Raw genomic sequence first — 27,120 nt, forward strand, 5'->3', positions numbered from 1 at the left:
GCTCTGTATTCCTGAGGGCCGTTGTGTGAGTGCACGTGTGCTGTGTGTGCTGGCATTGTGTCTAATGTCAATGTGTTTAACAGCCAGTCGGAGTGGACGTTGGCCAAAAGAGAGCAGGTTCTGGAGTCATCCTGCTGTGGGTGGCCAGGGTGCAGGGGGACATCAAGGGCTTGAGGCAGCACCTGTTTCAACTGTTAGCAGACCTAGTTCAAATTTTTTATATTTTTGTCTTGTTAATCCTCACCTGAGGATATGTTCTCCATGGACTTTTAGAGAGAGCAGAAGGGAGGGGGAGAGACAGAGAGGGAAACATCGATGTGAGAGACTGGTTACCTCCCACATGCGCCTGGACCAGACTGGGGATTGAGCTTGCAACCAAGGTGTGTGCCCTTGACCAGAATCAAACCTGCAACCCTTCATTCAGTCCAAGGGCCGACGCTCTATTCACAGAAAGACCAGCCAGAGCTAGTTCAGTATTTTAACAAACAGTTCAGTTGTACTGTATATACTACCTGAACATTTGCTGTGGTTGTGTGCATGTGTGTTGTGTGTGAGGGGGTTGGTGGGGAGAGGCTTGGGGTGCTGCGTCAGTTAGGGAAAAAACCACGAAGAGTTGGGGCCATGCACCCTGGCAGTGGCAGAGGGCATAGATCTCCTGGCCTTATTCAGACAGGAGCACTGAGCAGAGAGAGTGCTAAGGCCAGGGGGTGGCCTCTCAGAACCCTGTCCTCAGAAAGGGATCTCGGGCGTTGGGGGGGAGACGGGGGGGCGGGGAGGGAGGGGCATGTGACGTGGTTGAGGAGCACTGGAGCAATGGCAAGGACATCAGTTTCAGAGCATAGAGGATGGAACCAGATCCACAACCTCCTCCCCAGAATCCCCCAAAATACTGGCCCACTTGGCTGGGTTGGGCTGGATCTTTTATTTCATGTCACATCCTCTCCACTCCACCACTGCTCTCCAGCCTGAAGCTTCATGGCTTACAAGGTTCCTGTGGGATCAGCATTTGCCATCGTTCACGATCTGGATGTCTTGTTTGGTTTTCCTAGGATCACAGAAGACAGGGATGAGGCCACCTCCTCAGGAACTGTAATGTACCCTTCAGGGGCCTTGACAAAGCGCATTCAGACACCCTGCTGAGCCCTACCACCCACTCAGTGTACGGTGGAGGGCAGACCCCAGGGGTGCCTAGGCATCTTTCTACAGCTTTTCCTTCTTATACACACTCCCCTGGGAGATTTCAGCTTCCTAGGGTTTCAACCACCACAGCATAGTGATGGCTGCAAATCTATCTCCAGCCCAGACTTTTGGCCTAAACTCTATATCTCCACTGGGATGTCCCAGAGGGTCAAGTGTCCAGAGACATCATCACCCCACAAACCTATATCTCACTGTTCCTTACCTTGGCACATGGCACCACCAACTGCCCAAGCCCACAAGTTAGAAACCAGTATGTTGTTGTTGCCTCCTCCATCATCCCTGGCATCCAATCTCACAGCTATTACTTCTCCCCTGATATAATCCTGAGTGTTTAGTCATGACGTAAGTTCGGACTGTCCTGGTGCTCTCTTGCACATCTGTCCTAAAGCATTGTAGCTTCCAAAGACTCTCTTCCATGGTCTCACTTAGCTCTGGCCAGCTCAAGTGTCTTATTAGTGAAGACACGAGACTAAATGAGCGTTCAGACGTACCAAGGTCATATTTTGGTCCTGCCTCTTTAGACTCATTTCTTGCCTCTCTCCTGTTCTCCTTTAAATTTTCTACTCCAGCATATCCAACTTCTTATATTTTCTCAAATATAAACTTTCCCTTCTAGATCTTGCCAAACTCATTTCTCTATTTACTAGTAGAATTACCTTCCCTTGTTTGTTTTCCTAGCTAATTTCTACTTACCCCCTCAGAGCGGGAAGTTTCCCTACCCTTGCCCTGTACCCATAGAACCCTGTGTACTCCCATTCAAGCCGTTAGCATTCCATCAACGCGGCTTCCCCCTTAGACTGACAGTGTGCCCCAGAAGGCCAGTGATGCTGTCTTAGCTTATTATGCCCTGTTGTTTCCCCAGTGCCTAGTACATAACAGGTGCTCAATAAATAATTGTTGACTGGATGAATAAATAATCAAAGGAGGTCACCTAGTCAGGATCAGTGTCTTCACTCCCTACCTCCCACCAGCTGTGGTTTTCTGCTTAGAACCATGTGCATGAATTACACTTGTGCCCATTCTGTTAGGGGCAAATGTTAGGGGATTCTTCCTAGGTCAGGTGTGTGTGAAGGAGGAGGCAGGTCAAGTCTTGCTCCTTTCAGACTTGTGTGCAGTAGAGATGGAGCCCCACCCAAGCAAACACAGAAGAAGAAGGGAAGTGGACTTACATCCGGGCTATGCAAAGATGGCATTCACTTTGATATGTGACTCCGTCAGTGCCGCAGACCGGGTTGAATGTCTGGGGACAGTCTGGCGACTCTGCCATGTGCTCACAGATGGGCTGTGAAAGAGAAGACGGGAGGGAGGGCACTTAGGGATTCAGAGGCAGTGGGGAAGAGCCCGGGGCTCTGCTTGGAGCCAGAGTGCATGGGTCCTGCTGAGCCTGGGTGGGGGGATCTCACTGCTGGCAGGGGCTTTGATGCCAGTTTGGGGACTTCGCTAAAGGGGCTGGGCCTGCTCAGCCTGGAAAGGCTAACCCGTGGAACAGGGCTCAGGAGACCATCCTGGCCACCGTGGAGCCCTGGGAGTTATCTGAGCCGGGTGTAAAGGAAACCAAACCAGCACCGACGGGAGGGCTCCCTCCGCAGAGGGAAGGCCGGACCTGCCAGCGGCTGCCTTACCATCCTTGAGAAAACGATAGTTTCTCCTGACACTGGCACTCCTGAAAGACAAAACAGCAAGAATTAGGTGATGACTGCTCTAGGCCCTCAGTCCAGGGGTCCGAAGACTGCTTCAGAGCACCTGTTCCAGCCACTGGCCAATCTCAAATGCCTCGCGGAAAGGCAGTGAGTCACCAGATTGTGGGGATCCCAGAAAGTTGATGTGACCTTGGGTTACACGACAGAGACAGAAAGTCTAGAATTAAGAGCAGTCCAGCCTGTTGCTTATTAGTCAGATTCCACTGGAATTATGTCCCGAGTAATAATAAAAATAACCGTCTGTGCCAAGCAAGAATAGGAGATCTTACTACTCTTCATACCTCTCTCATGCTGTGGAATGGAGGAATGGAGCCAGCAGCGGGTGCTGGGGCCTGCTACCTAGAGCCCACCCGAGGGACTGACACATTCATTCCCTCAGCTGCCAAGAGTATTGGCCATTCACAGTGAGGATGGAGCTACCACACTCAAGGTCACATCCCCTGCCCTGGAACCACCCACCTCCAATGACAGATTGATGCAGGTACAACAGCCCGAACCCCTCATCTCTGTTTAGAACAATGCTGGAGGGCCTGCCCAGCTCCAAGGCTCCCCGTAGGCGCATCAGAGTCAACTTCCCTCTTCCCTCGTGGGTGTTAGCCCTACAAACCACATGCAGATCTGAAACTTTCCTGGGGAACTGACCAACCCACAAAGGAGGCTCAGAGGTCAAGCAACACAGCATGTTAGGGCAGAGCTGGGATTTGCACACAGGTCTGTCCGTCCCTAACCTGGCTCTTCCCACACACACACACACACACACACACACACACGTGTGTGTGTTCTATGGCCCATCAAGATCTGCATGAACTGCTTACAGGACCTGAGCAAACTGTGATGTGACGGGTAAGTGTGACGGGTGGATGAGGCAGGAGCCATGTCTAACACCACAGGTGGAAGGAAAGAGGTTTATGTAGATTGGAAAAGGGCAGGATGCTTCCTAAAATCTCTGAATGATTGTCTTAAGGCCACGGGAGACCCCAACGTCCTCGGGCAGAACCTGTCTGAGCAAGGAGACTTCAGGTTTGGGTTCCGGAATGTTGGCTCAGTTGGAATTATGCCTCAATGAAGGGGCTGTCTCCACAAGTGGAAAGTTCTCCATCAATAGAGGTTTACAAGGTACTGGTTTTAGCTTTGCCTGGAAATGCTATTACAAGAGATTTCCGAGGTAGAAAGGGAAACACAAACTGAGACAGCGACCTTTGTGTGCTGTTCACACCTGATGTTGGGCATCAAAATGCAAATCTAGCCTTGTCATCACACTGCCCCAAACCCGCCCATGTCTTAATTTCCAAAACTGGAACTTGCCAAATGTCCCGCAACAAGAGAGCGGATAGACTATGACACATACATGCAGTGAGATAGAGCTCAGCCATAAAAATGAGCAAACAGCTGATAATGTAACAACACGGCTGAATCTCAACAACATGCTCAGCCAAAGAAGCCAGGTACAAAAGACTTCTCAACAGCTAATCAGAGTGATCCTTTCATAACATACCTGCTGAAAACCTCAGTACCTCCCATCTCACCCAGAGGAAGAGCCAAGTTCACACTGGCCTTCAAGGCCTCACCCACTAGAGTTCCTGGTTGCCTCTATTATCTCCCCAACCATCAGTCCAAACCCTGCCTCTCTCTACCCTTCAACTGCACTGGCCTCCTTGCAATATCTCAAAGACTCCAACCTCAGGGCCTCTGCTCTGCCTGTTCCCTCTGTCTGGAACCTCCTTCTCTCAGATATTCACATGGCTCACTCTCTCTCCTCCTTCAAGCTTTGGTCAAACATCAGCCTCTGAGGAAAAGCTCCCCTGATTTATCCTTAACAACCTCATCCCAAACCCATCTCTCTGCCTCATATTCTAACATACTGCTTAACATACATTGCACCTATCTTGTCTACTGTTCATTCCCTCCCATTGGATTTAAGCTCACTGATATGTCTGAAGGGTCAAGAACAAAGAACAAAGCCTTATACACAACAGGTATGAGACTGCAGAGGTGCCCCAGGCTCTGAGGAGGCCCCATTCCAGCTGCACGTGTCCAATCCAGGGCAAATGCTCCCAGGAAGAGGGCTCCCTGTGCTCATGCGGCTGCTCTCAGTCCCATAGTGATAGCCTGTCAGAATGGATGGAAGCTAAGAGGACCCAGGCCAGGCTTCCTTCCAGACCCACCACCTTGCAGCCAGCAGACAAGACAGGCCTGCTCCTTTCTGCCTCCCTGATCTCCAGCCCAGTGGTTGCTCAGTGCAGCTTCGAACTAGGACAACCTCCTACGTTACAGCTGGAGTAATGTAGGCCCAAGAGGGGAAAGGCTTTTTGTAATACTAAGCCAGAATCAGAAATTGAACCCAGATTTTTTTTCTCCTAGCCCAGGGCTTTCCCCACGATGGTGGGAGGAATGCAGAAAAAGTTTTATGCAGCATAGCCGGTGTCGTTCAGTGGTTAAGCATTGATCTATGAACTACGAGGTCATGGTTCGACTCCCAGTCAGGGCACATGCCTGGGTTGCAGGCTAGATCATCAGTGTGGGTTGTGCAAGAGGCGGCCGGTTGCTTATTAGATTCTCTATTATCATCGATGTTTCTCTCTCCTCTATTCCTCTTTGGAATCAATAAAAATACATATTGTTTTAAAAAACAATTTTTAATTATATGCAGAAAATTGAAGCCTCATAGAAGTGCTCCAGGCCCAGCCTCTGCCCCCACCCCAAGCTCACCTACCAATGCCAAGCCATAGAGAATCCAAGCTCTGCCCACTCACCCCTGTCCACAACGAGGAGGGCGGCCAAGGCCAGGGCGACCACCCACAGACGGACGGCCATGCTGATCCCGGGCTGGTGTGGGCTTGGCTCGTGAAGCCTGGGCCTGTTTATAGTGCTGGGCCCTCCCCTTATCTTATCTGGGGCCAGATGGAGAGGCCAGGAGTGGCACCCTGAGGTAATCTCCGCACCCGGGCATCCGGAAAGGGCTTCCTCTACGCAGGGATGCTAAGATGAGGTGGGGTGGCACTGTGGCTGGCAGATTTTCAAACTGAGGAAAAGTTTGAACAGCTCACAAAGTTGATGCCAGTCTGAGGGCTAGAGCAAGAGGGAAAGGGAAATTGGAAGTAGAAAGAGAAAAATGGAGAAACCAAGTCAGAAGAGGGAGCAGGGGAGAGAGAGAGAGAGAGAGAGAGAGAGAGAGAGAGAGAGAGAGAGAGAGAGAGAGAGGGAGCAGAGAAAAGGGGCTGGAGTGCCTCTACCAACCAACTTTGTGACCTGAGAAAAGCTACTTTTAAAAACTGAGTTTACCGATTCACAAAATGGAGGTGATGATTCTAGCTCTGTCTCTTTCATAGGGCTTCTGTGAAGATGAGAGTGTTGATAGCAGATAGGAAAATACTTCGCAGTGTATGAAATAAGGTATAAATATTTCTTTTTGCATCATATGAAGGCACAACTGATGAGGGGGGAGGACAAAATAAAACACTATAAGGGTTTAATGCAGACAAGATTCTTTCCAAGAAAAGTCAGTATCTAAAACTACCCCATATTTATGCAATATATATGAATGAGATATTTGGTTATCTGCTTTCAAAGAATTTCTGATTTATTAAAAGAATAACAAGCCCTGGCTGGTTTGGTTAGAATATCAGCCTGCATCCCAAAGGGGCTCAGATTCAATTCCTGGTCAAGGGCATGTACCTGGGTTTCAGGTTTATTCCCTGCCCCTGGATGCGCAGCAGAGAGGCAACAGTTAATGTGTTTCTCTCACATCGATGTTTCCCTCTTTCTCTTTCTCTCTCTCCCACCCTTTTTCAATTCTCTCTCTGAAAAACAATGGAAAAAACATCCTCAGGTGAGGCTTACCAACAAAAAATGCTCAGCAGGTGTGGCTTAGTGGTTGAGCATCAGGCCAGGAACCAAGAGGTCACAATTCAAATCGCAGTCAGGGCACAGGTTGGGGGCTCGATCCCCAATGGGGCACATTCTGGAGGCAGCTGATTGATTGATGTTTTTTCTCATCCATGTTTATATTTCTCTATCCCTTTCCCTTTCTCTCTAAAAATCAATAAAAACATTAAAAATTTTTTAAACTCATAACATTTATTTACATATTTGGATCAGTGATTTTCAGCTCCCTCTTCAGATTAGATTTTCAATGGGAGAATTTAAAACTACAGAAGCTGGACCCCACTCAAAAATATTTGAATCAAAATTTCAGTGTTTTAAAAAAAAAACCTTTTATTTAGGAAGATTTCAAGCTTACAGATAAATTGTGAGAATAGTTAAATTTGTTAATGGGAAGGATTCTTGTCCAAGAAGAACCCCATTGTCCCTGGCTGCTATGACTCAGTGCTTAGAGTGTCAGCCGCACACCAAAGAGTCTCGGGTTTGATTCTGGGTGAAAGGCACATACCTGGATTGCAGGTTCAATCCCTGGCCCCAGTCAGGGCACATGCAGGAGGCAACCGATCAATGTGTCTCACATCAATTTTTCTCTCTCTCTAAAAAAAATAAAAAAGAAGAAACCCTTTGGGGGGTCCCAGGCAGCCTGACAGTCACCCCCACAGACCAACAGAAGCCCCAGACCTGCAGCCCGGCCCAGCCCAGCCCAGCCCAGCCTGAGATCCGAGATCAGTTCCAGGATCCTCCTGCCCCTCCTAAGGAAGCTTCATGACCCTCAGGTGCCCCCGAGGCAGGTGGCAGCTATCTTTTTACTGTTTAGCCAGGCAGAGCAAATATTTAACGATCATTTCCTGTCCCGGAGCAAGAATATCAATCATCTCTTAAAGGGAGAGGAACTTTAAAGGTCATCTGTCTCCCATCTCTCACTCCGGCCTTCGTGTAGCCGCCCACCAGCAGGCCATTCATCCTCCAGGGCTGAGGAGCTCACTGCCTACCAGGGTCAGTGTTGGGTGACTTTGAACACACAGGAGGCTGGCTTCCCTGCTGTGTTGTGTAGAAGAGAAATCACGTGGTATAAGGGGAGAGAGTGACAAAAGGGAAGGAGGCTGCTCTTTTATTATTTTTTATTTATATATTTTTATATATTTTATTGATTTTTTTACAGAGAGGAAGGGAGAGGAGAGAGATTGAGCTAGAAACATCGATGCAAGAGAGACATCGACCAGCTGCCTCCTGCACACCCCATACCAGGGATGTGCCCGCAACCAAAGTACATACCCTTGACCGGAACCCTTTCAGTCCACAGGCTGACGCTCTATCCACTGAGCCAAACCAGTTTCGACATGGAGGCTGCTCTTTTAGATATTGACGCCTGAGCAGAAGGAGCCAGTCCTGCAGGAACCTGTGGGAAGAGCCTGCTCAGCGGAGGAGCTGCCTGCGCAAAGGTCCTGGGATGGGAACAAGCTTGGCGGGCTCCAGAGGCATATCTCAAGGAGCCCATTGTGGTTAGAGTCGAGTAAACAAGGAATTGAGTAGCAGGAGAGGAGGGCCAGCTCATACCCGGATCCCAGCCCAGCCACCTACGTGGGTGCATCCCTTCACCTCTGGGCCTGCACACATGCTCCCCTCTGAGAAGTGAGCACACTGATATGTACCAAGCCCAGCCTGGGCCCCAGGGCCGCTGGGAGGGCCTGGGGGAGGAAAGGGGGAGGTGAGATGTGTGTGGCTATTGTGAAGCCAGGAACCTGGAAGTAGGCAGAGGCCAAGCCTTAAAAGTCATGGGCACCTGCCCAAGTGCTAGGATCAATACAGTAAGGACAGAGGTGCTTTGACACTGGGCTTGTGCAGGGGAGCAGGTGATCCCTCCATCTCCTGCCCCCATCAGAGTGAAGGCTGGGACAGGTGAGCTGGCTGAGCCAACACGCCCTAGCCTACCAGTACAGTAGCCTTCCTGCTGCCTGCTAAGACCTGGACTGGTGCCCAGCTCCTCAAAGAATACAGCCCCTCCTTGACGATGATGCAGGATCCATGAGGTCTGAGTCACAAGCCTTGCTGATAAGGGAAGGGAACAAAGTTGTCATTTTTTTTTTAAGGTGGATGAGTCGAGCTCAAGCAGGCCTGAGTCTGCCAGATGGCACAGACAGTGTGGTCAGCTGGTCCCTGGCCTATCCCTGGCCCCTCAGCCTACATCCTGTTCCACCCTTCCTCCAGCCTCAAGGGCCCCACCCGCCCGTCAGTCCACCTGCTGTGAGCAGCCCAGATGTGGGCACCCGCTCCAGGGAGGCCTGGTCTAGGCACAGCCAGTTCCACAGCTTGTCCTGTCCTGGACGCCTCAGCCACCTGAGTCCAGGTCCCAGTTCTGGCCACTTCCAGGTTTGTTTTTTTTGTTTTTTTTTTTAAAATATATTTTATTGATTTTTTACAGAGAGGGAGAGGGGCAGAGAGTCAGAAATATTGATGAGAGAGTCATCGAACAGCTGCCTCTTGCACACCCCCTACTGGGGATGGGCCCGCAACCAAGGTACATGCTCTTGACCGGAATCAAACCCGGAACCTTTCAGTCCGCAGGCCAACGCTCTATCCACTGAGCCAAACCAGTTTTTGGCCACTTCCTGTTCTGCCTGGCCCAAGGCTACAGGGCCCCACGATGTCAGTGGGAGGAAAGGGCACCCTTCTACTCCCTCAAAGGAAGATACCATCGCCTTGTTTGGGATCTGACTTCAAGAAGGATTCAACGAAGGGAACAACTAAAGTCACTCCTCCGTGGGGATGCCCACCCTGCCATTAAATGGACACTTATGAGGTACCTACTGCTGAGTACTGGTCACGGTGCCAGGTCCTGGGGCCACAGAGATGAGTGAGGAACATCCCTGTGCTCAAGGAGCTTGCAGTTTACTGCGGTGGGGAGGAGAAATGGGCTCGTGGACACTTGAACCGGTGTTTATAAAATGCTGTGGTTAGAGCAGTGATAGAAATAGGGATAGAGACATTCATGGACATTCACTCAATATAGCCAACTTAACATCAATGTACCCACCCAAAGATACCCTGCCTCTCTCAGTTCCCCCATCTGGGTGCACAGTGCGACCATCACCCAGGTGTCCACACTTACCTCTGCATTCAGGGAATCAGGTCTTACTCATTCCACCTCCTCCTCTCCATCTCTCATACCCATCACCTCTTTTACATTTCCTCAGGCGTTGCTCTAGTTTGGCCTCCATGATCTCTCACCTTCCTTACTCATATTGTCTCCCTGCCTAAGGCCTCCCAAACTCAAATTTATCCTCCATTCCACTTCCGGAGCAATCTTTCTGCAATGCAAGAATAACCACATGATCCCTCTACTTAGTATTATTCAACTATTATTAGTCAATTCAATTACAATTATTCAGTCTCTATTGACTCAAGGATGAAAAGCAAACTCCTTGGCATACAATACACATCCTCCATGACTGTGCCTTTGCTGGCCTCTTGAACTTGATCTCTTGCCTCTTCACCCTTCACTCCATTAGATAGAACCACCCACCAGGCTTCTATGCCTCCAAGCCTTTGCTCATCCTGCACCCTCCGCCTGGCATGCCCCTCTGTCACTTCCTTTTCGTTCTTTCCCAGGTCCTCAGCTCTCACCATTTTGAGCCCCTCATCTGTACAGACCACTATCCTAGCTGCACCTGTAACGCTCTGTGGCTTTTTCTTGCTTATGTGAACATCTTCACTTTCTTAGAGAGAGAGACTGAGGGGACATCTGGTTCACCTCATATCGCCAGTGCTCTGCAAAGGACCTGGCACTCATGTATTGACGATAGGGATACATCCAGGACTGAATACTCCAGGACAGCAAGGAGCCCAACTCCAGATTCTCCACTGGACTCCAGGGCTTCAGGGAGCTCTGAGGAGCAGGCTGGTCTCCAGGTGGCCCAGTCAGCGATCACTCTATGCTGTATCCACAGGGAATAGAGGTGGCACTCTATTCCAAGGATCACATTTTTCTAGTTTTTGGCAAGAACCCAGCATCTCCTCCAACACCTAGATGTAATGCTTCACTCCAGTTAGGGACCCACGAAGTTGCCTGGATACACAGGAGCGCTCACAGAGTAACAGTGCCCAGGCTCACGTGGGTCAGTGGAATGCGGAGCGCTCCTCAGGCCTGTGCAGTGCCTTAGGAGTCAGTGAGGAGGCAGTGGGCCATCAGAGTCTGGGCTATGGAGTCTGGAGACTTTGCCTATGGGATCTTTCTTTTAAAAAAAATGTATTTTAATTGATTTCAGAGAGGAAGGGAGAGGGAGAGATAGAAACATCAATGATGAGAATCATTGATTGGCTGCCTCCTGCATGCCCCCTCACCGGGGATGGAACCCGCAACCAGGCATGTGCCCTTGACCAGAATCAAACCCGGGACCCTTCAGTTCACAGGCTGGTGCTCTATCCACTGAGCCAAACAGGCTAGGGCTGCCTGTGGGTTCTTTTTTTTTTTTTTTTTTTTTAATATTTTATAGATTTTTCACAGAGAGGAATAGAGAGCTAGAAACATCAATGAGAGAGATACATCGACCAGCTGCCTCCTGCACACCCCCCACCGGGGATGTTCCTGCAACCAAGGTACATGCCCTTGACGGGAATCGAACCGGGGACCCTTGAGTCCGTAGACCGACTCTCTATCCACTGAGCCAAACCGGCTAGGACTGCCTGTAGGTTCTTGACCAAGTCATTTCACCTCTGAGCTCCAGGTGCTCGCCTGTGACCGGGGCTACCACATGGGGGTGTGCGGAATGTGCTCATCTCCAGGGGATGCTGTTCACGGCCGTCATACATAATGGGCACGTTAGTGTGCAGTCAGCTGGCGTGGTGGCAGGTAGGGAAGCTAGCATCCTTAATGGCAACCTCCACAGGCTGTGCAACATGCTCACAGGATCCTGGAGTGTGCTGGGAGCCCCAGAGCCCTGTTCCCAACCTCCCACTCCCACGCGTCTCTTTGGAGGCTGCCACCACACCCTCCTGAGGTTGCGTCCAGTCCCGGGTGTGAAGTCACACAGTCTCCAGCTGCAGGCAGGCTTACTACACCCAGCCCCATTGCAGCAAGCTTACATCAGCCTAACTTTGTGGACTTAAACACTTGAGGGAGCTTCTCCACAGCCTCCTTCAGTCTACAGAAAAACCCCAGGGGGACTCTGATTGAATAGGGTAAGTCCTGTGCTCATCTCTTGGACCCATCAATGTGGCCAGAGGATTGGCCTTTTATGACTGGCCAGGCTGGGGTACGTGTATCTTGTTGCCAAAGCAGCAGGTTAACGCAGTTAGTGGCTGTGTGGCCCGACAAAAGGTAGGAAAGTCTTTGGGGCTAACGTCTTCAGTGCAGGTCCTCAGAGTCCTGGGACGTCTTTCCTCCCCTCTGTGTCCCTGCGCCCCTGGTGGCGGTGCACGCCTCTGGAGGCAGTGTGCTCACTCCCGGCCAGGCCAGGCGCTGTCAGCAGCCCATGGGTGTGGGACCAGACAAGTTCGGGAGGGTTCGGTTCTCAGGCTCAAAGGCACTTGCTAAGTATTTGCTTTGCTCAGTGTTGTTGTTATCCCCCTTTATAAAAGAGAGAACCAGCCTTCAGATAGATTTAAGATTTACCCAAGGTCACACAGCTGGTAAGTTCTAAAACAGGCAAAGCTTATTTTTAGTGACATAAACGAAGCAGTGGTTACTTCTGGATTAGCGTTTGGGGAGGTTTTCCTGGAAAGGGCGGGAGGTGATGAAAATGTTCTATGTATTATTCAGTGATAATTGCACTGATGCATATAATTGTCAAAATTCATCAAATTAAATATTTAAGCTCTGTGCATTTCATAGTGTGTAGATATTTTAAAAACTGAGTAACACGTCCACTTTAAATTGCTTACCACCAGCCAAAACCGGTTTGGCTCAATGGATAGAGCGTCGGCTTGGGGACTGAAGGGTCCTGGGTTCGATTCCGGTCAAGGGCATGTGCCTTGGTTGCGGGCATATCCCCAGTGGGGGGTGTGCAAGAGGCAGCCGATCGATGACTCTTTCTCATCTATGTTTCTAACTCTCTCTCTCCCTTCCTCTCTGTACAAAATCAATAAAATATATTTTAAAAAAATAAATAAATAAAATAAATAAATTGCTTACCACCAGGTGGCAGCGGTGCCTAATGCCCAAGAGACTGTCGTTTGTGCCATGACTAAGATTCCTGAGTGTTCTGGAAAGCTTGACGCATTGTTTTGTGGGCATGTATTTTTAATTTCAATCAATTGTATTGTGCTGGCGATCTCTTTCTGTTCCTTATTCTCCCCTCCCCATTCAGCTTTGTCTCTTACAGATCTATTTACAATGCTGTGTGGATATCCACTTCATTGCCCGTTACTGGGATAGAATATTCCAGAGATGAGGGCCTTGTTGGGTCCAGCTCTCCAACCATCACAAATAACCATAGATAAAATAACCTCTTACATTTCTCTTTATGGACCTGTGCAAAATTTCTCCAATTATATGGCCAAGAGTGGGATCCTTCCTACCTCTATTCATATTTATTTATTTGAACTTCAAAAAACCCTTTTACTTAATAAAGTTTCCCACATTTGTTGTGCTAAAACAGCTGAGTCAAAGCAATAGCTAAAACTTTTAAGTGAAAGGAAATATTTGCTGTGAGTCCTTTTATCTTCTAGGTCTCCTTGCAAAAGGAAGTGTTATTTATGATGTGGTTTAAATCTACAAAATAGTGTTGTTGACAAGATTTGAACCTCCAAATTGATAATCATGGGTTATATTCTACTGAATAAATTTCTCCCAATTCTTTGCGATAAGACAGCTAAATTTAAGCAAAATCCTAAATTTTATATTTTTAATTTTATTTATCTATTTATTTATTTATTTATTTATATTTTAGCAGAATAGTTTATCCTAAGATATACCTTCAATGATACACAGATATTTACATTATGATTCATAACAGTAACAAAAGTACAGTTATGAAATAGCAACGAAAATAATGTTATGGTTGGGGGTTACCACAACATGAGGAACTGTATTAAAGGGTCTCGGAATTAAAAAGGTTGAGAACCACTGGCCTAGAGGGTGAACAGGTGGTCTAGTTTTGCAATCTCTTCCCCTCCCAACAGGTCATGCCCGGGGCACTGTGGGGTGAGTTTGGCACAAGACTGCAGGCAGGCTGGGCCGGGGCAGGGGCCTTGGTGAGGACCGAGGGGAAGACTCTTCCCACACTCTTGGCTTGTCATGTGCGGAGGGTGACTAGCCCAGGCCGGGAGGAACTGAGGGGAAGGAAACCACAGCTTCAGTCAGAGCGATGAACAGCAGCAGAACATGCCACTCCAAATTATTCTGCTTTGTGCCCCCCTTTTCTGTGGTTTTGCCTTCCACAGTTTCAGTTACAGTCAACTGTTGTCTGAAAATATTAAATGGAGAATTCCAGAAATAAATAATTCAGAAATTTAAAATTGTGTGCCATTCGGAAGAGCATGACGAAATCTCCCACTGTCGCATTCTGCCCTGCCAGGATGTGACTCAGCCCTTTGTCCAGGGAATTCTCACTGTATATGCTCCCTGGCCGTTAGTCACTTGGTAGCCATCTCCGTTATCAGGTCAACTGTCAAGGTATCCTGGTGTTTGTGTTCAATGATCCTTATTTTACTTAGTAATGGCCCTAAAGCATAAGAGTAGCGATGCTGGCAGTTCACATATGCCAAAGGAAAGCCATAAAGTGCTTCCTTTCAGTGAAAACCTGGGGGGTGGGCAGGGGATGAGTGGAGGGGAGTAAAAGGGTGGGGGAATAGGAGACATCTATAATACTGTCACCCCCCCCTCCGCGGCGCGGGCTCCGGGTGGGCGGCGGGAGCTGCAGGCTGCGGATAGCAAACTCCCAAGAAGAAAATAATGAATTGCACACCAGTTGTTCTCTAAGTGCCTCAGCAGTTTGCAGATTTGTGGCAAAGCCCCAAAGAAGATGGCAACTCCTTATGTCCCAGTGCCCATGCCCATAGGGAGTTCTGCTGCCAGCTTCGCAACCAGCAGGAACCAAAGAAGTTCCTCTTTGGGGAGCATCTCAAGCTCGAACTCCTCCAGAGGCCAGCCGGAGGACTCACACACAGGAACCATGAAACAGACCAGTGCCCCCGGTCAGGCGGACAGCGCTTCCTCCGTCTGCAGCAGCCCCCTCCTCAGGACTAAGTTTACAAACGCAGACTCTTGCATTGAGTATTCCACCAGACCAAAAGAGAGTGAAGAACAGAATCCTGAAACAGCAGATTTGGAAGATAGGCCTTCGACTCCTACTATTCTGGGCTATGAGGTGATGGAAGAAAGAGCGAAATTTACTGTATATAAGATACAAGTGAAGAAAAACCCAGAAGAAAGCTGGGTAGTTTTCAGAAGATACACTGACTTCTCCAGGCTTAATGATAAATTAAAAGAGATGTTTCCAGGCTTTCGATTAGCACTTCCACCAAAACGCTGGTTTAAAGATAATTACAACGCCGACTTTTTAGAAGATAGAAAATTAGGATTGCAAGCATTTCTTCAAAATTTAGTGGCTCACAAGGACATTGCGCACTGCCTGGCGGTGAGGGAGTTCCTTTGTCTGGACGATCCACTGGGGCCATTCGATAGCCTGGAGGAAAGCAGGGCTTTCTGCGAAACTTTAGAGGACACAAACTACCGTTTTCAGAAAGAATTACTGGAAAAACAAAAAGAGGTGGAGTCGCTGAAGAAACTGCTCGGTGAGAAGCAACTTCGTATAGACACGCTAGAGAGCAGGATCAGGGCGCTGTGTTCAGACCGGGAGGAGCCGCCCTGGTCAGGCACCGAAGGCCAGCGGGTCCCGAAGGCGGCGGCCCCTGCGCTGGGGGCTGAGCCGGAAGTCCTGGGTGGAGAGTACAGAGCTGCGGACCAGCCGCTCTGCCGGCCCGGAGCGCCCGGAGCCTGCGTGGCGGAGGTGGAGGTGGCCGAGGTGGCCTACGACGCCGAGGAGGACTGACCACAGCACTGCCTCCGCTTCTGAGCTCAGCCCCTCCCAGCAGAGCGGCCGGTGTGAAAAGTAAAGAGACTGAAGCATCCACAGAAAACAGCAAGAATGCGTGTGTATAAAGTTTACATAAAGAGAAGTTACTGGGATAGGAAATATAATCACTGATGCTTTAAACTGTCTTCTATTCAATCTGTGTATTTATAGTGTGCATAAGTTATTTTGGTGTTTTGCCAGTATATCGCCCCAAACTTATGTGTGTTTAAATTACCAGTCATGTTAGTCAGATGGCAAGGAACTGCATGTTACTATCATAGACTCCTTTGTGCCTCTGACATGATATAGTTTCCCTGACAGTTCACGTCAGTGGTGAAGAATTGTTCTAAATATTTACATGTTTACCACCTCCAAATAGATATTGCTTATTTACAATGTTACTGCTATTTAAAAGTAGGAGACTTTCTGGTACCAAAGGAAAATTATTTGAAAGAGCTGTAATTACATAAAATAGCCTTTATTTTAAATAGCCTATAATTCATTAATATCAAAATACTATACTATAATACTGTCAACAGTAAAAAAAAAAAATCTATAATAATAAAAGCACAATATGCTAATTAGACCAGACGTCCCTCCAGATGACCTTCTGGATAAAGCCCCTTGCACGAATTTCATGCATCGGGCCTCTAGTTAATATAATAAAAAAGTGCTTCCTTTAAGTGAAAATGTGAGGACAGTACAATAAGATATTTTGAGAGACCACATTCACATAACTTTTATTACAGTATATTGTTACTAATATAATTGTTCTGCTTTATTATTAGTGATTGTTATGTGCCTAATTTATAAATTAAACTTTATCACAGTATGCATGTATAGAAAAATACATATAGGGTTTGGTACTACCCACAGTTTCAGGCATCCACTGGGGGTCTTGGAATGTACCTCCACAGAGAAGGGGGGACTACTGTATTGACTATTTCGAGCCAAAGGCATTTGAAAATTAGCAGATGCTTGGAGAGGCTTTCCATGAACTGTCCTTATTTGTCTACAGACAGATCCTCCAAAAAGGAACTCATTGGTCAATGTTCCTCCCCACAGAGGTATCGTCAACCAGGGAAGACTAACTCTCACCACAGGAGAGAAGACTAGAAGTCAACGTCATCACACACGGAAAATAAACTTTGTCACAAACCATCATACTGCCAATCTCTTCTTTTATCTTTCCTAAAAACAATATCCTCTCCCCTAAGAGGCCTACGCCACCCTCCTCTTTCCTTATTAAAATGGTATTTAATCCTGAATTAATTCTAAACCACCTCAGGGAGTTACTCATTTTCCCCTGGTTATCTCCCACGTATACATGAGGTATACATGTTAAGAAAGTTCTGCTTGTTTTCCTCTAGTTAATCTCTCTTTTATTATAGGGGTCTCAGCTAAGAACTCAAAAGGGTGGAGATAAAAGTGTTTTTCCTCCCCTACAACAGCAAAACAAAACAAAACATGGAAATCAAAACACTGCCTTTCAGCTTATAGTTTCGCCCCTGACCCCAGGAGATGGTGTGTGTGATGCATCCCCAGTAGGGGGTGCCTGTCACTAGGGGTAGAGTCCCATCTTTATTCAAGGACAGGGATGGTTCTGACTCAACTTGTTTCCCAGCATCATATTCCAGGTGGCCCACCGAACCCCGGCTGAAAGACTGAGAACTCCCATGTCTCCGTAGTAGGTGCTCAGGACAATTGGAATCACTGGAGCAACCCCACTCCTACCGGAAGCCCTCATCAGAAAGGTTCCTGCCTTACCTCCTCCTCCTCTATTCCGAAGAAGGAGTTGTTTGCTGAGGTTCTGACATTAACAAGGACAAGGCATATCCAGAGCTGGATACCTTGGGTGGGTGTTGCTAGGGTCAGTCTGGTCTGTAGGGTCAGTCTGGTCTGTTCCTGATAACGTGGTCAGAACATGATGTATGTGTTCTCTTAAAAACAAATAAATGCAATTCTGGCTACAAAAAATAATTCATGCTCATTGTAGAAAATTGGGGGGAAAATAGGCGTTTGAAAAAATAAATATTACCCCTGACCTCACCACCTAAAGACAATCTTTTTGCACTTGTTGGTGATTTCCTCACAAGTTTTCTTTTTCTCTATGCATATATATTTAAATTAATTGAGATTTTAAAAAAAGATGTTTCATGACTTACTTTTTTATTTGGCAGTTGCTAAATTACTAAAATCAAGTAGGTTGAGGCATGAGGAAATAATTCTATTCTTGCTGTAACTAGTCTAGGAACTAAAACTACAAAACTTTCCAGTCCTGTGCCCATCGAAAAAAGAGACATATGTAAAACTTTAGACAATAAATAAAATAAAATAAACAAAAAAAAATCCTCCAGATAAACCTCTGATAACCCTCCAAAGAACTAAAGGAAAAAAAGTTCATGTATCCAGACAGCGTGACATTCATTACCCAGACCTAATCTGTTATCTAGAGCAGCAGTCACCAACCTTTTGGACCGTGGTCGGTGGACCACTGGTTGGCGGCTGCTGATCTAGAGGATTTCCGCAGACTGACGCTCTACCACTGAGCCAAACCGGTTTCGGCAGGATTTCCATCTTGAACTAATCCCAGGGCTAAGAACTAATCCCAGGACTGATTCTTCTCAAGAATGTACTGTTTACTCTAAGAACTTCTCACTTTTTGTTCTTCTTTGGAACACTCTGATATCGCCTACTTGTGTTTCTTGTCTACAAACCTGAGATCCTTGAGTAAACCTTTATCTTTTATTTCTAGCCAAAGCCTCCACATGCCTTTCAAGTTTATTCAACAGAGGTACTTGGCCAGCATATAAATTCCCCCGTTAATCTCTCCCCACCCACCCCACCCATCCCCACCTTCCCTCTGAGGTTCAACAGTCTGTTCCATGTTTCTGTGTCTATTTTGTTTGTTGGTTTCTTTTGTTCATTAGATTCCACATATGAGTGAGATCATGTGATATTGAGAGATCATGAGAGTCCCAATCAAGATGAACCCCAAAAGACACACCTATGCACATCATAATTAAAATGGCAAACATTAAAGACAAAGAACGAATCTTAAAGGCTGCAAGAGAGAGATAGAAAGTTACCTACAAGAGAACTCCTATTAGACTTCTAGCTGATTTCTCAATAGAAACACTTTAGGCAGAAGGGAGTGGCATGAAGTATACAAAGTAGTGAAATCCAAGGGACTGAATCCAAGACCACTCTGTTCAGTTAGAATCGAAGGTACAATAAAGAGCTTCATGGACAAAAAAAGGCTAAAAGAGTTTATTGCTAACCAAACCATTTTCTTTTATTTAAACACTAGAGGCCTGTTGCACAAAATTCATGCATAGGGCCGAGACCGGTTTGGCTCAATGGATAGAGCGTCGGCTTGGGGACCAAAGGGTCCCGGGTTCGATTCCGGTCAAGGGCATGTGCCTTGGTTGCGGGCATATCCCCAGTGGGGGGTGTGCAAGAGGCAGCTGATCGATGACTCTCTCTCATCGATGTTTCTAACTCTCTCTCTCTCTCCCTTCCTCTCTGTACAAAATCAATAAAATATATTTAAAAAAAAAAAAAAAAATTCATGCATAGGGTTGGGGAGTCCCTCAGCTAGGCCTGCACCCCCTCCAATCTGGGACCCCTTGGGGGATGTCCGACTGCCTCTAGCAATCTGGGACTGCTGGCTCCTAACCACTTGCCTGCCTGCCTGCCTGCCTGATTACCCCTAACCCCTCTGCATGCTTGCCTGATTGCCTCTAACCGCCTCTGCCTGCCTGATCACCCCTAACTGCCTCTGCCTCACCCTGCACCTGGGACCCAGGATTCCCTTCTTCGGCTGGTCACAGGCACCCAGGACCCGGGCTTCCCTCCTTCTGGCCAACCGCAGACACCCAGGACCCGGGACGGCTTTGCCCGGGATGGCTGCAGCCGCAGGGGACCATGGGAAGGCAGCTTTGCCTGGACTGCAGACGCAGTCTCCAAGGACTACAGGGTGCACAGCTTGTCCCTCTCCCAGGCTGCAGGTGCAGGCGCAGCTGCTGGCACCCAGGACTGTGGGGAGGGTGGCTTGTCCCTCTCCCGGGCTGCAGCATGCCTGGTCCCCAATCCTCTCTCCCCAGTGTCGAGTGTCTTATGGTATGAGGGCATGAGGGTGGGAGGGCGTGGTGACCATTTGCATATTAGCTCTTTATTATATAGGATTCAGCTCACCAAACAACTTTCTGATTTTTCTTCCCATCTATCCCCAAACCAGCTGGAGAACAGATCTTGGGCAGTGAATCCACATATGCTGCTGTTTGGAAAGGAATGGCATCCACCATGATCTAATAAATTTCCTTTGATGGCTACATCAGGCTTGGGTGGTATTAGTGAGACTTACCTGGTCCTCTAAGAATAAACAGATTCTGGCCCAGAGAACCAGGTTTTGGATGTAAGGGACTCAGTCAGGGTGCTGTCCCTCGGCAATACCACTGCCATTACATCCCCAAGACCCCTGAGTGCTCCTGGGGCATGACTAAATAGTAAGCGTCCAACTAGTCACCATTCTATAGTTGCTGGACACTTAGGCTGTTGCCAGTCTTTCACTGTTACATACGACACAGGAATGAAGGTCTTTGTGATTCGTGTCCTTTTGCTGTTGTTTTTGTATTTCAAGTGATTCCTTTAGCTTAAATGGTCAGAACTGGGAATATTCTTGTCAAATTCAACCCTTCCCCTTTTAAAAACATATATTTTTATTGTTTTCAGAGAGACGGGAGAGGGTGAGATAGAGATATCAATGATGAGAGAGAATCATTGATTGGCTGCCTCCTGCACACCCCATACTGGGGACTGAGTCCACAGCCTGGGCATGTGCCCTGACTGAGAATTGAATCATGACCTCCCGGTACATAGGTCAACACTCAACCACTGAGCCAGGCAGCCCGGCAAGAACCCTGGTCAGGCCGAAACCGGTTTGGCTCAGTGGTAGAGCGTCGGTCTGTGGACTGAAAGGTCCCGGATTCGATTCCGGTCAAGGGCATGTACCTTGGTTGCGGGCATATCCCCGGTAAGGGGTGCGCAAGAGGCAGCTGGTCGATGTTTCCCTCTCATTGACGTTTCAAGCTCTCTATCTCTCTCCCTTCCTCTCTGTAAAAATCAATAAAATATATTAAAAAAAAAAAAAAGAACCCTCGTCAGGGTGGAAGGCAACCAATCAATGTTTTTCTCTCTTTGTCTCTCTCCCTTCCTCTCTCTAAGCACCTCCTTGGGCAAGAATTAAAAACAATAAAGACGCTTGCAATGATTTCAGAAATGTTGTACTAGTTTAAAATCTGTGTGTGCACAAGTGTACATGCATACGTTCTTTAGCTTCTATTGGGGATAGATCTTCATTAACATTTGTTAATCTCTTGTGGTCTTTTGGGAGTCATCTATTCAAGTCCTTCACTATTAAGAAGTATTTTATTTCAATCTCTGGGGGATTTTGTGTCCTAGATTCTGCATTCTGTCCTCTTTTGGATAGAAAGGGGCTCTTCTCCTGCCTCTAAATCCTTTGGATATTCCTTTTTGAACCCAAGTTCCTTTGTCAGGGGAGGGCTGGGCTTGGGTGGCCAAGTGCTTCGGTGAGACAAAGACTGACGCATGCAAAGCTGGCTGAGCTTTCCTCCCGGGGTGGACAGTCTTCAAAGGGAAGAAATTAGTCTGTATGTAGTTTTCTTTTCACTCTCCTTTTTTAAACACCCCAGAGAGACCCTACATGTTTTCCTTCTCCTTATGTGATTCAGGTTGAGTCTCTAAATAGACTACGCTCCTTTTAGGAGGCCAAGGTACGCATTACAGGAAATGTGTCATTTAAAGTGACTTTTTGAAGTCACATGGTATCTTCTCACCCCGCTCTGAGCTGTTGCCTTCTTTGGCTCAGGGATAGAGAAAAACTTTCTCTTCTTCCTTCCCCCACTACTTTTCCCTCCCAAGACTGTCACAGAGAGCATGGCTTGTCCTGTGAAACTTGCACACAGGTGGTTAGTAGGTGGCAAGCATAACAGAGTTGTGCATGTATGGCAGTGCAGAAGGTGACAGCAATTCATTCATGAGGGGAGTAGAACTTAGCAATGGTAATCAGGAGAGCTTTGGGTAGGAGAGGTCATTGATGGCCACCTTAATTAATGGAAAGGGTTTGGAAATAGAATTTAAAAAGCAGCTAAGTTTCTATCAGATCCCACTCTTGCCTCACTGGTACCATCATAAGTCCTGGTTCTCCGTATTACTGCCAGAGACAGTCATTTATCTATCTATCTGTCTATCTATCTATCTATCTATCATCCATCCATCCATCCATCCAGGTATACATGCATACATTCATCTTAAATTTCATTCATTCATTTGTTCATTTTTGCAATGATTCTTCCATCTTTCCATCCACTCTTATACTATCCACCAATGCCCTACTCTGTGAAGCAGGCTGAAAACACAAGAAGTTTGTTTAAAATATGCCTGTATAAATTCCCCTTTCCCCCCAAAGGTCTTACCTGACTGCCCAATCTGAATATCCTTTTCATCATATTCTTTTTCATAATAGTCTTTCTTTTCCTTTAGAGCATTTATTAGAATTCATTATTATGTACTTACTAGAGGCCCGATGCATGAAATTCCTGCAAGCACAGGCCTTCCTTCCCCCGGCTGCCGGCTCCAGCTTCCCTCTGGCACTTGGGACCCAGGCTTCCCTCACAGCCCCAGCTTCATCCGGAATGTCATCCAGTCCAATTAGCATATTATGTTTTTATTATTATAGGTTCGTATGTTTTTTGTTTAATATTTGTCTACCCCAATTGACAGGAAGCTCCATGGGCATAGGCCCTATTGTCACCAGAAAGGGACTGAGCCTGTCGTGTGTGGGTTTTTTACTTCCTGCAGGGAAGACCTCACCATGCTGGTCCAGGTGATTTTGAGAGCACGCCTATTAAAGCAAGGGACAGTGACACACAGGGAGGGCTTGGGACAGAAGAAGCAACAGGAGGGAGCCTGGCGGTGCTCTGCTTTGGTTCCCTAGCAATGGTAAAGGAAAGAAGTGACCCACAGAGGCAGGGCTGCTGTTAGCTCGCTGAAAAGTCAGGGTCCAGGGGCCCTTGGAGACAGGTTCGCGGGGTAGCCTAAGACAAGCTGCCACTGCCTGTTGCTCCCCTGTGTGCACGTCTTGCTGGGACCCTTAGAACTTAGGAGAAAGACAGCAGACATACACACCCACGACAGTGAGAGGAAAGGAGTGGGCATGCTCCATGGGGAGCCTAAGCTGGCTGTGTTTACCTTGAGGGTTTTATCTGATTTCTAAAGGCGGGAATTTTAGGGGAGGTCTCAGGGAAGGATCTCAATAAAACATTCATCAGCGTCCCAGGTGTGTCCTTTCAGGGTCACAGTTTCCCCTGATTGGTCAGTGCTATGGGCAGGGGTCTGTTTATTAGCCATTGCATCTGGTCCTGATGTCTGCCGATGTATCGCTCCACCTGCTGTTGCTGCTTTTCTGGGCCTGGAGCTGAAATACAGCGGAGACTTGGATGTCATCTCTAGTTTGACCAAAACTCTGTCTCCTTGGTCAGCAGACCTAAGGCCTTTTACCTAAAAATTATTTGGTGTGAGTCATTTTCCTGAGGGCCCAGCTCTTAAGGGAGAGGTCATGCAAGGGCTTGCACAAGAGTGATATGAGGCTATTCTCCAGCCCAGGGGTCTTCAAACTACGGCCCGCGGGCCACATGCGGCCCGCAGAGGAGTCTGATCCTGCCCGCCAGGTTTTTTGGGCAGTGAGCGCAGCCGAGGTGTTACAGTAGGAATTAGTAGTTCATATAGTCCGGCCCTCCGGCTCTCTGAGGGACCGTGATCTGGCCCCCACTTTAAAAAGTTTGAGGACCCCTGCTCCAGCCCTTTGTTCTTCATCTAAGAGGGTCAAAACCAGCAATATGCCAGGGGAGGAGAATTTAGGAGTGGGTCCTAACTGCATGACTATCTATATGAAAGGTCAGGGGGTTTAAATCATAGAACTAGCGCTATGCCAAGAGGAAAAGTCACTCTGAGGGGGAGTCCTTGTTTTCCTAGTTTTGCCCTTTGTAAGGCTCCTGGGGCTCTCTGCTGTAGTAACCTTCTGTACCTGGCCCACCGCCCTTGCTCGGCTCATGTCTGTCTGTCCACCACACTATAACTGCTTTACTTACATTGCATACTCAACATTGGACCTGTGTCTGGTATAAGTAGACATTCACTGAATGAATTAGTGAATAATCACTGATCATATCCAGGAGTGATCATTTCTTGCACTAAACCTGCGACACTCAAAGTGTCATCCTTGGACCAGCAGCAACAAGAAGGCCTGGCTACTTGTTGGAAGTGAAAATTCTTGCCCCAACCTCCAGACAAGGATTAGAGTCAGAGTCAGAATTAGAATGGAACCCAGCAATTCATCTTTAAACAAGCCTTCTGGGGGATTCTGATGCACACTAACGTTTGAAAACACTGTACTGAATTGATAAATGACCATGTTAGTCTACCTCAAACACCTACAGATTTTAGCACATAGACCAGAGAAATGATGCCTAAATTGGAGAATCCCTCGAGAAGGGGGTATCTTCAAGGTAAGCTAGATGAGCCAGGGAAGGCAATTCAGACAGGAAACTGTATCCCCCAAATGGGCCTAGATTCGCCTGGCCTTTGGAGGGATCTGTAAGTAGTTCAGTGGAAGGGTCACATGCACATCAGGGAATGGCTTGAGGTGAGAATGAAGAAGTAGTCAAGGGTCTTAAATGTTAAGTTGCAAATTGGGTCCTGCCGGGTAGCTCAGTCGGTTAGAGTGTCCTCCAATTGTGCCAAGGTTGAGGGTTTGACTGGTAGGGCACCTGCAAGAGTCAACCAATGAATGCATGAATAAGTGGATCAACAAAACTCGATGTTTCTCTGGCTCCCTTCCTCTCTCTCTCTCTCTCTCACTCTCTCTCTCTCTCTCTCTCTCTCTCTCTCAATCAATTAAAACAAAAAGTTTCAAGCTGGGAGGTAACTCAATATTCCCTTCCCTTTCCCTACAGCTGTGCCGAGGACTGGCCTGAGTCAGACTTCTGAGGGCTCAGTTCCCGACAGCCTTCTTCCTTCCTCCTCCCTCTTCTCTCATCTCCTCCCTTCCCCTGAGAGCGAGACGCCCTAGCTCCCAGGCCAGCCCCATCCCTCCCTTCCTGGCCTACCCGCTGATGTCAGCTTCACTCAGAGTGTTTTCGGCCTTGAGCCAGGCCTGGCCCAGCCTCCCGGGTTCGGGGGCAATCCCTGGGTGCTGCTGTGCTCTTTGGAAGCCGCGCCAGCGCACCTAGCAGGGGGGCTCACGGGGGGCATCCAGGGCTCAAGAGAAAGTCTCTTTCTCCAGAGACGTCTTGTTCCGGGGCAGGGAAGGGTGGTGTCAGAGCTGTAGTTTCTCAGGACCCAAGCTTTTGTCACTCAGCACCGCCCACCCCAGGGGAACTGGCTGAGTCCCCTCCAATTGCACCGCTGACTCACAGCTGGACTGGTCTCCAGGATCTTCAACTCAATTGTGCCTGAAGGTGACAAGGGTGATAGAAACCTTAACAATAGCTACTATTAATCAAGCACGTAGTGGGCTGGCACTATGAGTCACTTTATGTAACCCAAGGCCCCTTGTAATAACCTAGTGCATGAAATTTGTGCAGGGGGGGGGGGGGGGCGGGCGGGGGATTCCTCAGTCCAGCCTGCACCCTCTCCAATCCAGGACTCCTCGGGGGATGCCCAGCTGCTGGTGTAGGCCCAATCCTGGGGATCAGGCCTTAATCAGCAGATGGGATATCTGGCTCCTAACTGCTTGCCTGCCTACCTGTCCCCTCTGCCAGGCTTATCATCCATAACTGCCTCTGTCTGCCAACTTGATTGCCCCCAACAGCCCCTCCCTGCCAGTTTGGTCACCCCCAACTTCCCCCCTCTGCTGGCCTGGTCGCCCCTAACCGAACCACCCCTGCCAGCCTGGTTGCCTCCAATTTCCCCCCCAATTGCCTGGTCGCTCCTCACTGTCTCCCCACATGCCAGCCTGGTCGTCCCCAAGTGCCCCTCTGCTAGCCTGGTTGCTCCTCATGCCCCCCGACTACTGGTCTGGTCACTCCTTACAGCCCGCCTGCCAGTCTGGTTGCCTCACACAGCCTGCTGTTCAGTCGTTTGGTCATCCCTCACTAACCTCCCTGCCAGCCTTGTCACCCCATGCAGCCTGCTGTTCGGTCATTACTGTGAGGGCGTCCTGACCAATTTGCATACTACCCTTTTATTAGTATAGATATTTTTCAACACCATCTTTAGCATTCATAGATAATATCACCAACCTACATCACAACTTTGTAATATTAAACCATGAAATGTCACTTGTAAAGAGGTAAGTAAAATAAATGTTTAATATAAGAATATATTTTTCCTGCCTTCTTGGGCAGCAGATATACTAAAACTGGAATGATACAGAGAAGATTAGCATGGCCCCTGCACAGGGATAACAAATTCATGGATCATTCTTTTTTTTAATATATTTTATTGATTTTTTACAGAGAGGAAAGGAGAGGGATAGAGAGTTAGAAACATCGATGAGAGAGAATCATCAATCAACTGCCTCTAGCACACCTCCTACTGGGGATGTGCCCGCAACCCAGGTACATGCCCTTGACGGGAATCGAACCCGGGACCTTTCAGTCTGCAGGCTGAACCGGTTTCGGCGTCATTCTATATTTTTTAAAAAGCATGTATAGCTCGTTGGTTAGAGCATCCTCCCGATTCACCAAGGTTGCAGGTTTGGTCCCCCATCAAGGTACATAGGAGAATCAGTGTATAAACAAATGGAACAACAAATCAATGTTTCTCTCTCTGTGTCTCTCCTTCCTCTCTCGCTAAAATCAATTTTAAAAAAAGTATCTATCTATCTTTATGTATTTTACTATAGAAATTCTTGGACAGACACCCCCTCTCCCCCACTAGGAGATATAACTAAGCAATCATATGCTTGTGCCTTAGATCCTCTGTGAATATGCAACTAGGAATACAGACTGATACAGGTATGTTACAGTATTCACTCAGATACCAGGAGAGTGTGAACTCCCCTGCTTACGTTCCAAATAAAACAGAGTTCCATTTCCCTTGATTGTCATGGTGTGCTGCTCTCTTTCTTGCCCCTCCATCCAGCCACTTCTCTTCTCTTCCCTGCTTTTGGCCCTAGAAGCCTGACCCACAAACCATACTCCTGCCCTCTGGTTTCCTGTTGTGTTTGGCGAATGAGAGCCCTGGTAAGAGATGGAGTGAGGGAGGAGAGGGAGATTGGATGTTTATTTTTCTGCCTACCT

At 47.9% G+C, this 27,120-nt stretch overlaps 2 protein-coding genes across 2 annotated transcripts; one reads left to right on the forward strand and one right to left on the reverse strand.

Annotated features, from left to right (window-relative positions):
• Positions 1–903: 903 nt before the first annotated feature.
• SPINK4 (serine peptidase inhibitor Kazal type 4) lies at positions 904–7,375 on the reverse strand. Its single transcript, XM_084898029.1, has 4 exons — positions 5,654–7,375; positions 2,823–2,863; positions 2,370–2,482; positions 904–1,045 (listed from the first exon to the last, which is right to left on the reverse strand). The coding sequence occupies exons 1-4, from the start codon at positions 5,712–5,714 to the stop codon at positions 1,000–1,002; spliced, it is 261 nt and encodes an 86-aa protein (XP_084754155.1). The 5' UTR covers positions 5,715–7,375; the 3' UTR covers positions 904–999.
• A 7,334-nt stretch (positions 7,376–14,709) lies between these two features.
• On the forward strand, positions 14,710–16,304 carry LOC311629676 (sorting nexin-16-like). The gene has a single exon (XM_084898005.1). It carries the CDS (start codon positions 14,744–14,746, stop codon positions 15,770–15,772), a length of 1,029 nt encoding a protein of 342 aa, XP_084754131.1. The 5' UTR covers positions 14,710–14,743; the 3' UTR covers positions 15,773–16,304.
• The last annotated feature ends 10,816 nt before the right edge of the window (positions 16,305–27,120 follow it).

The sequence above is a fragment of the Pipistrellus hanaki genome, assembly GCF_964339955.1.
Source record: "Pipistrellus hanaki genome assembly, chromosome: 11".
NCBI lineage: Eukaryota > Metazoa > Chordata > Mammalia > Chiroptera > Vespertilionidae > Pipistrellus > Pipistrellus hanaki.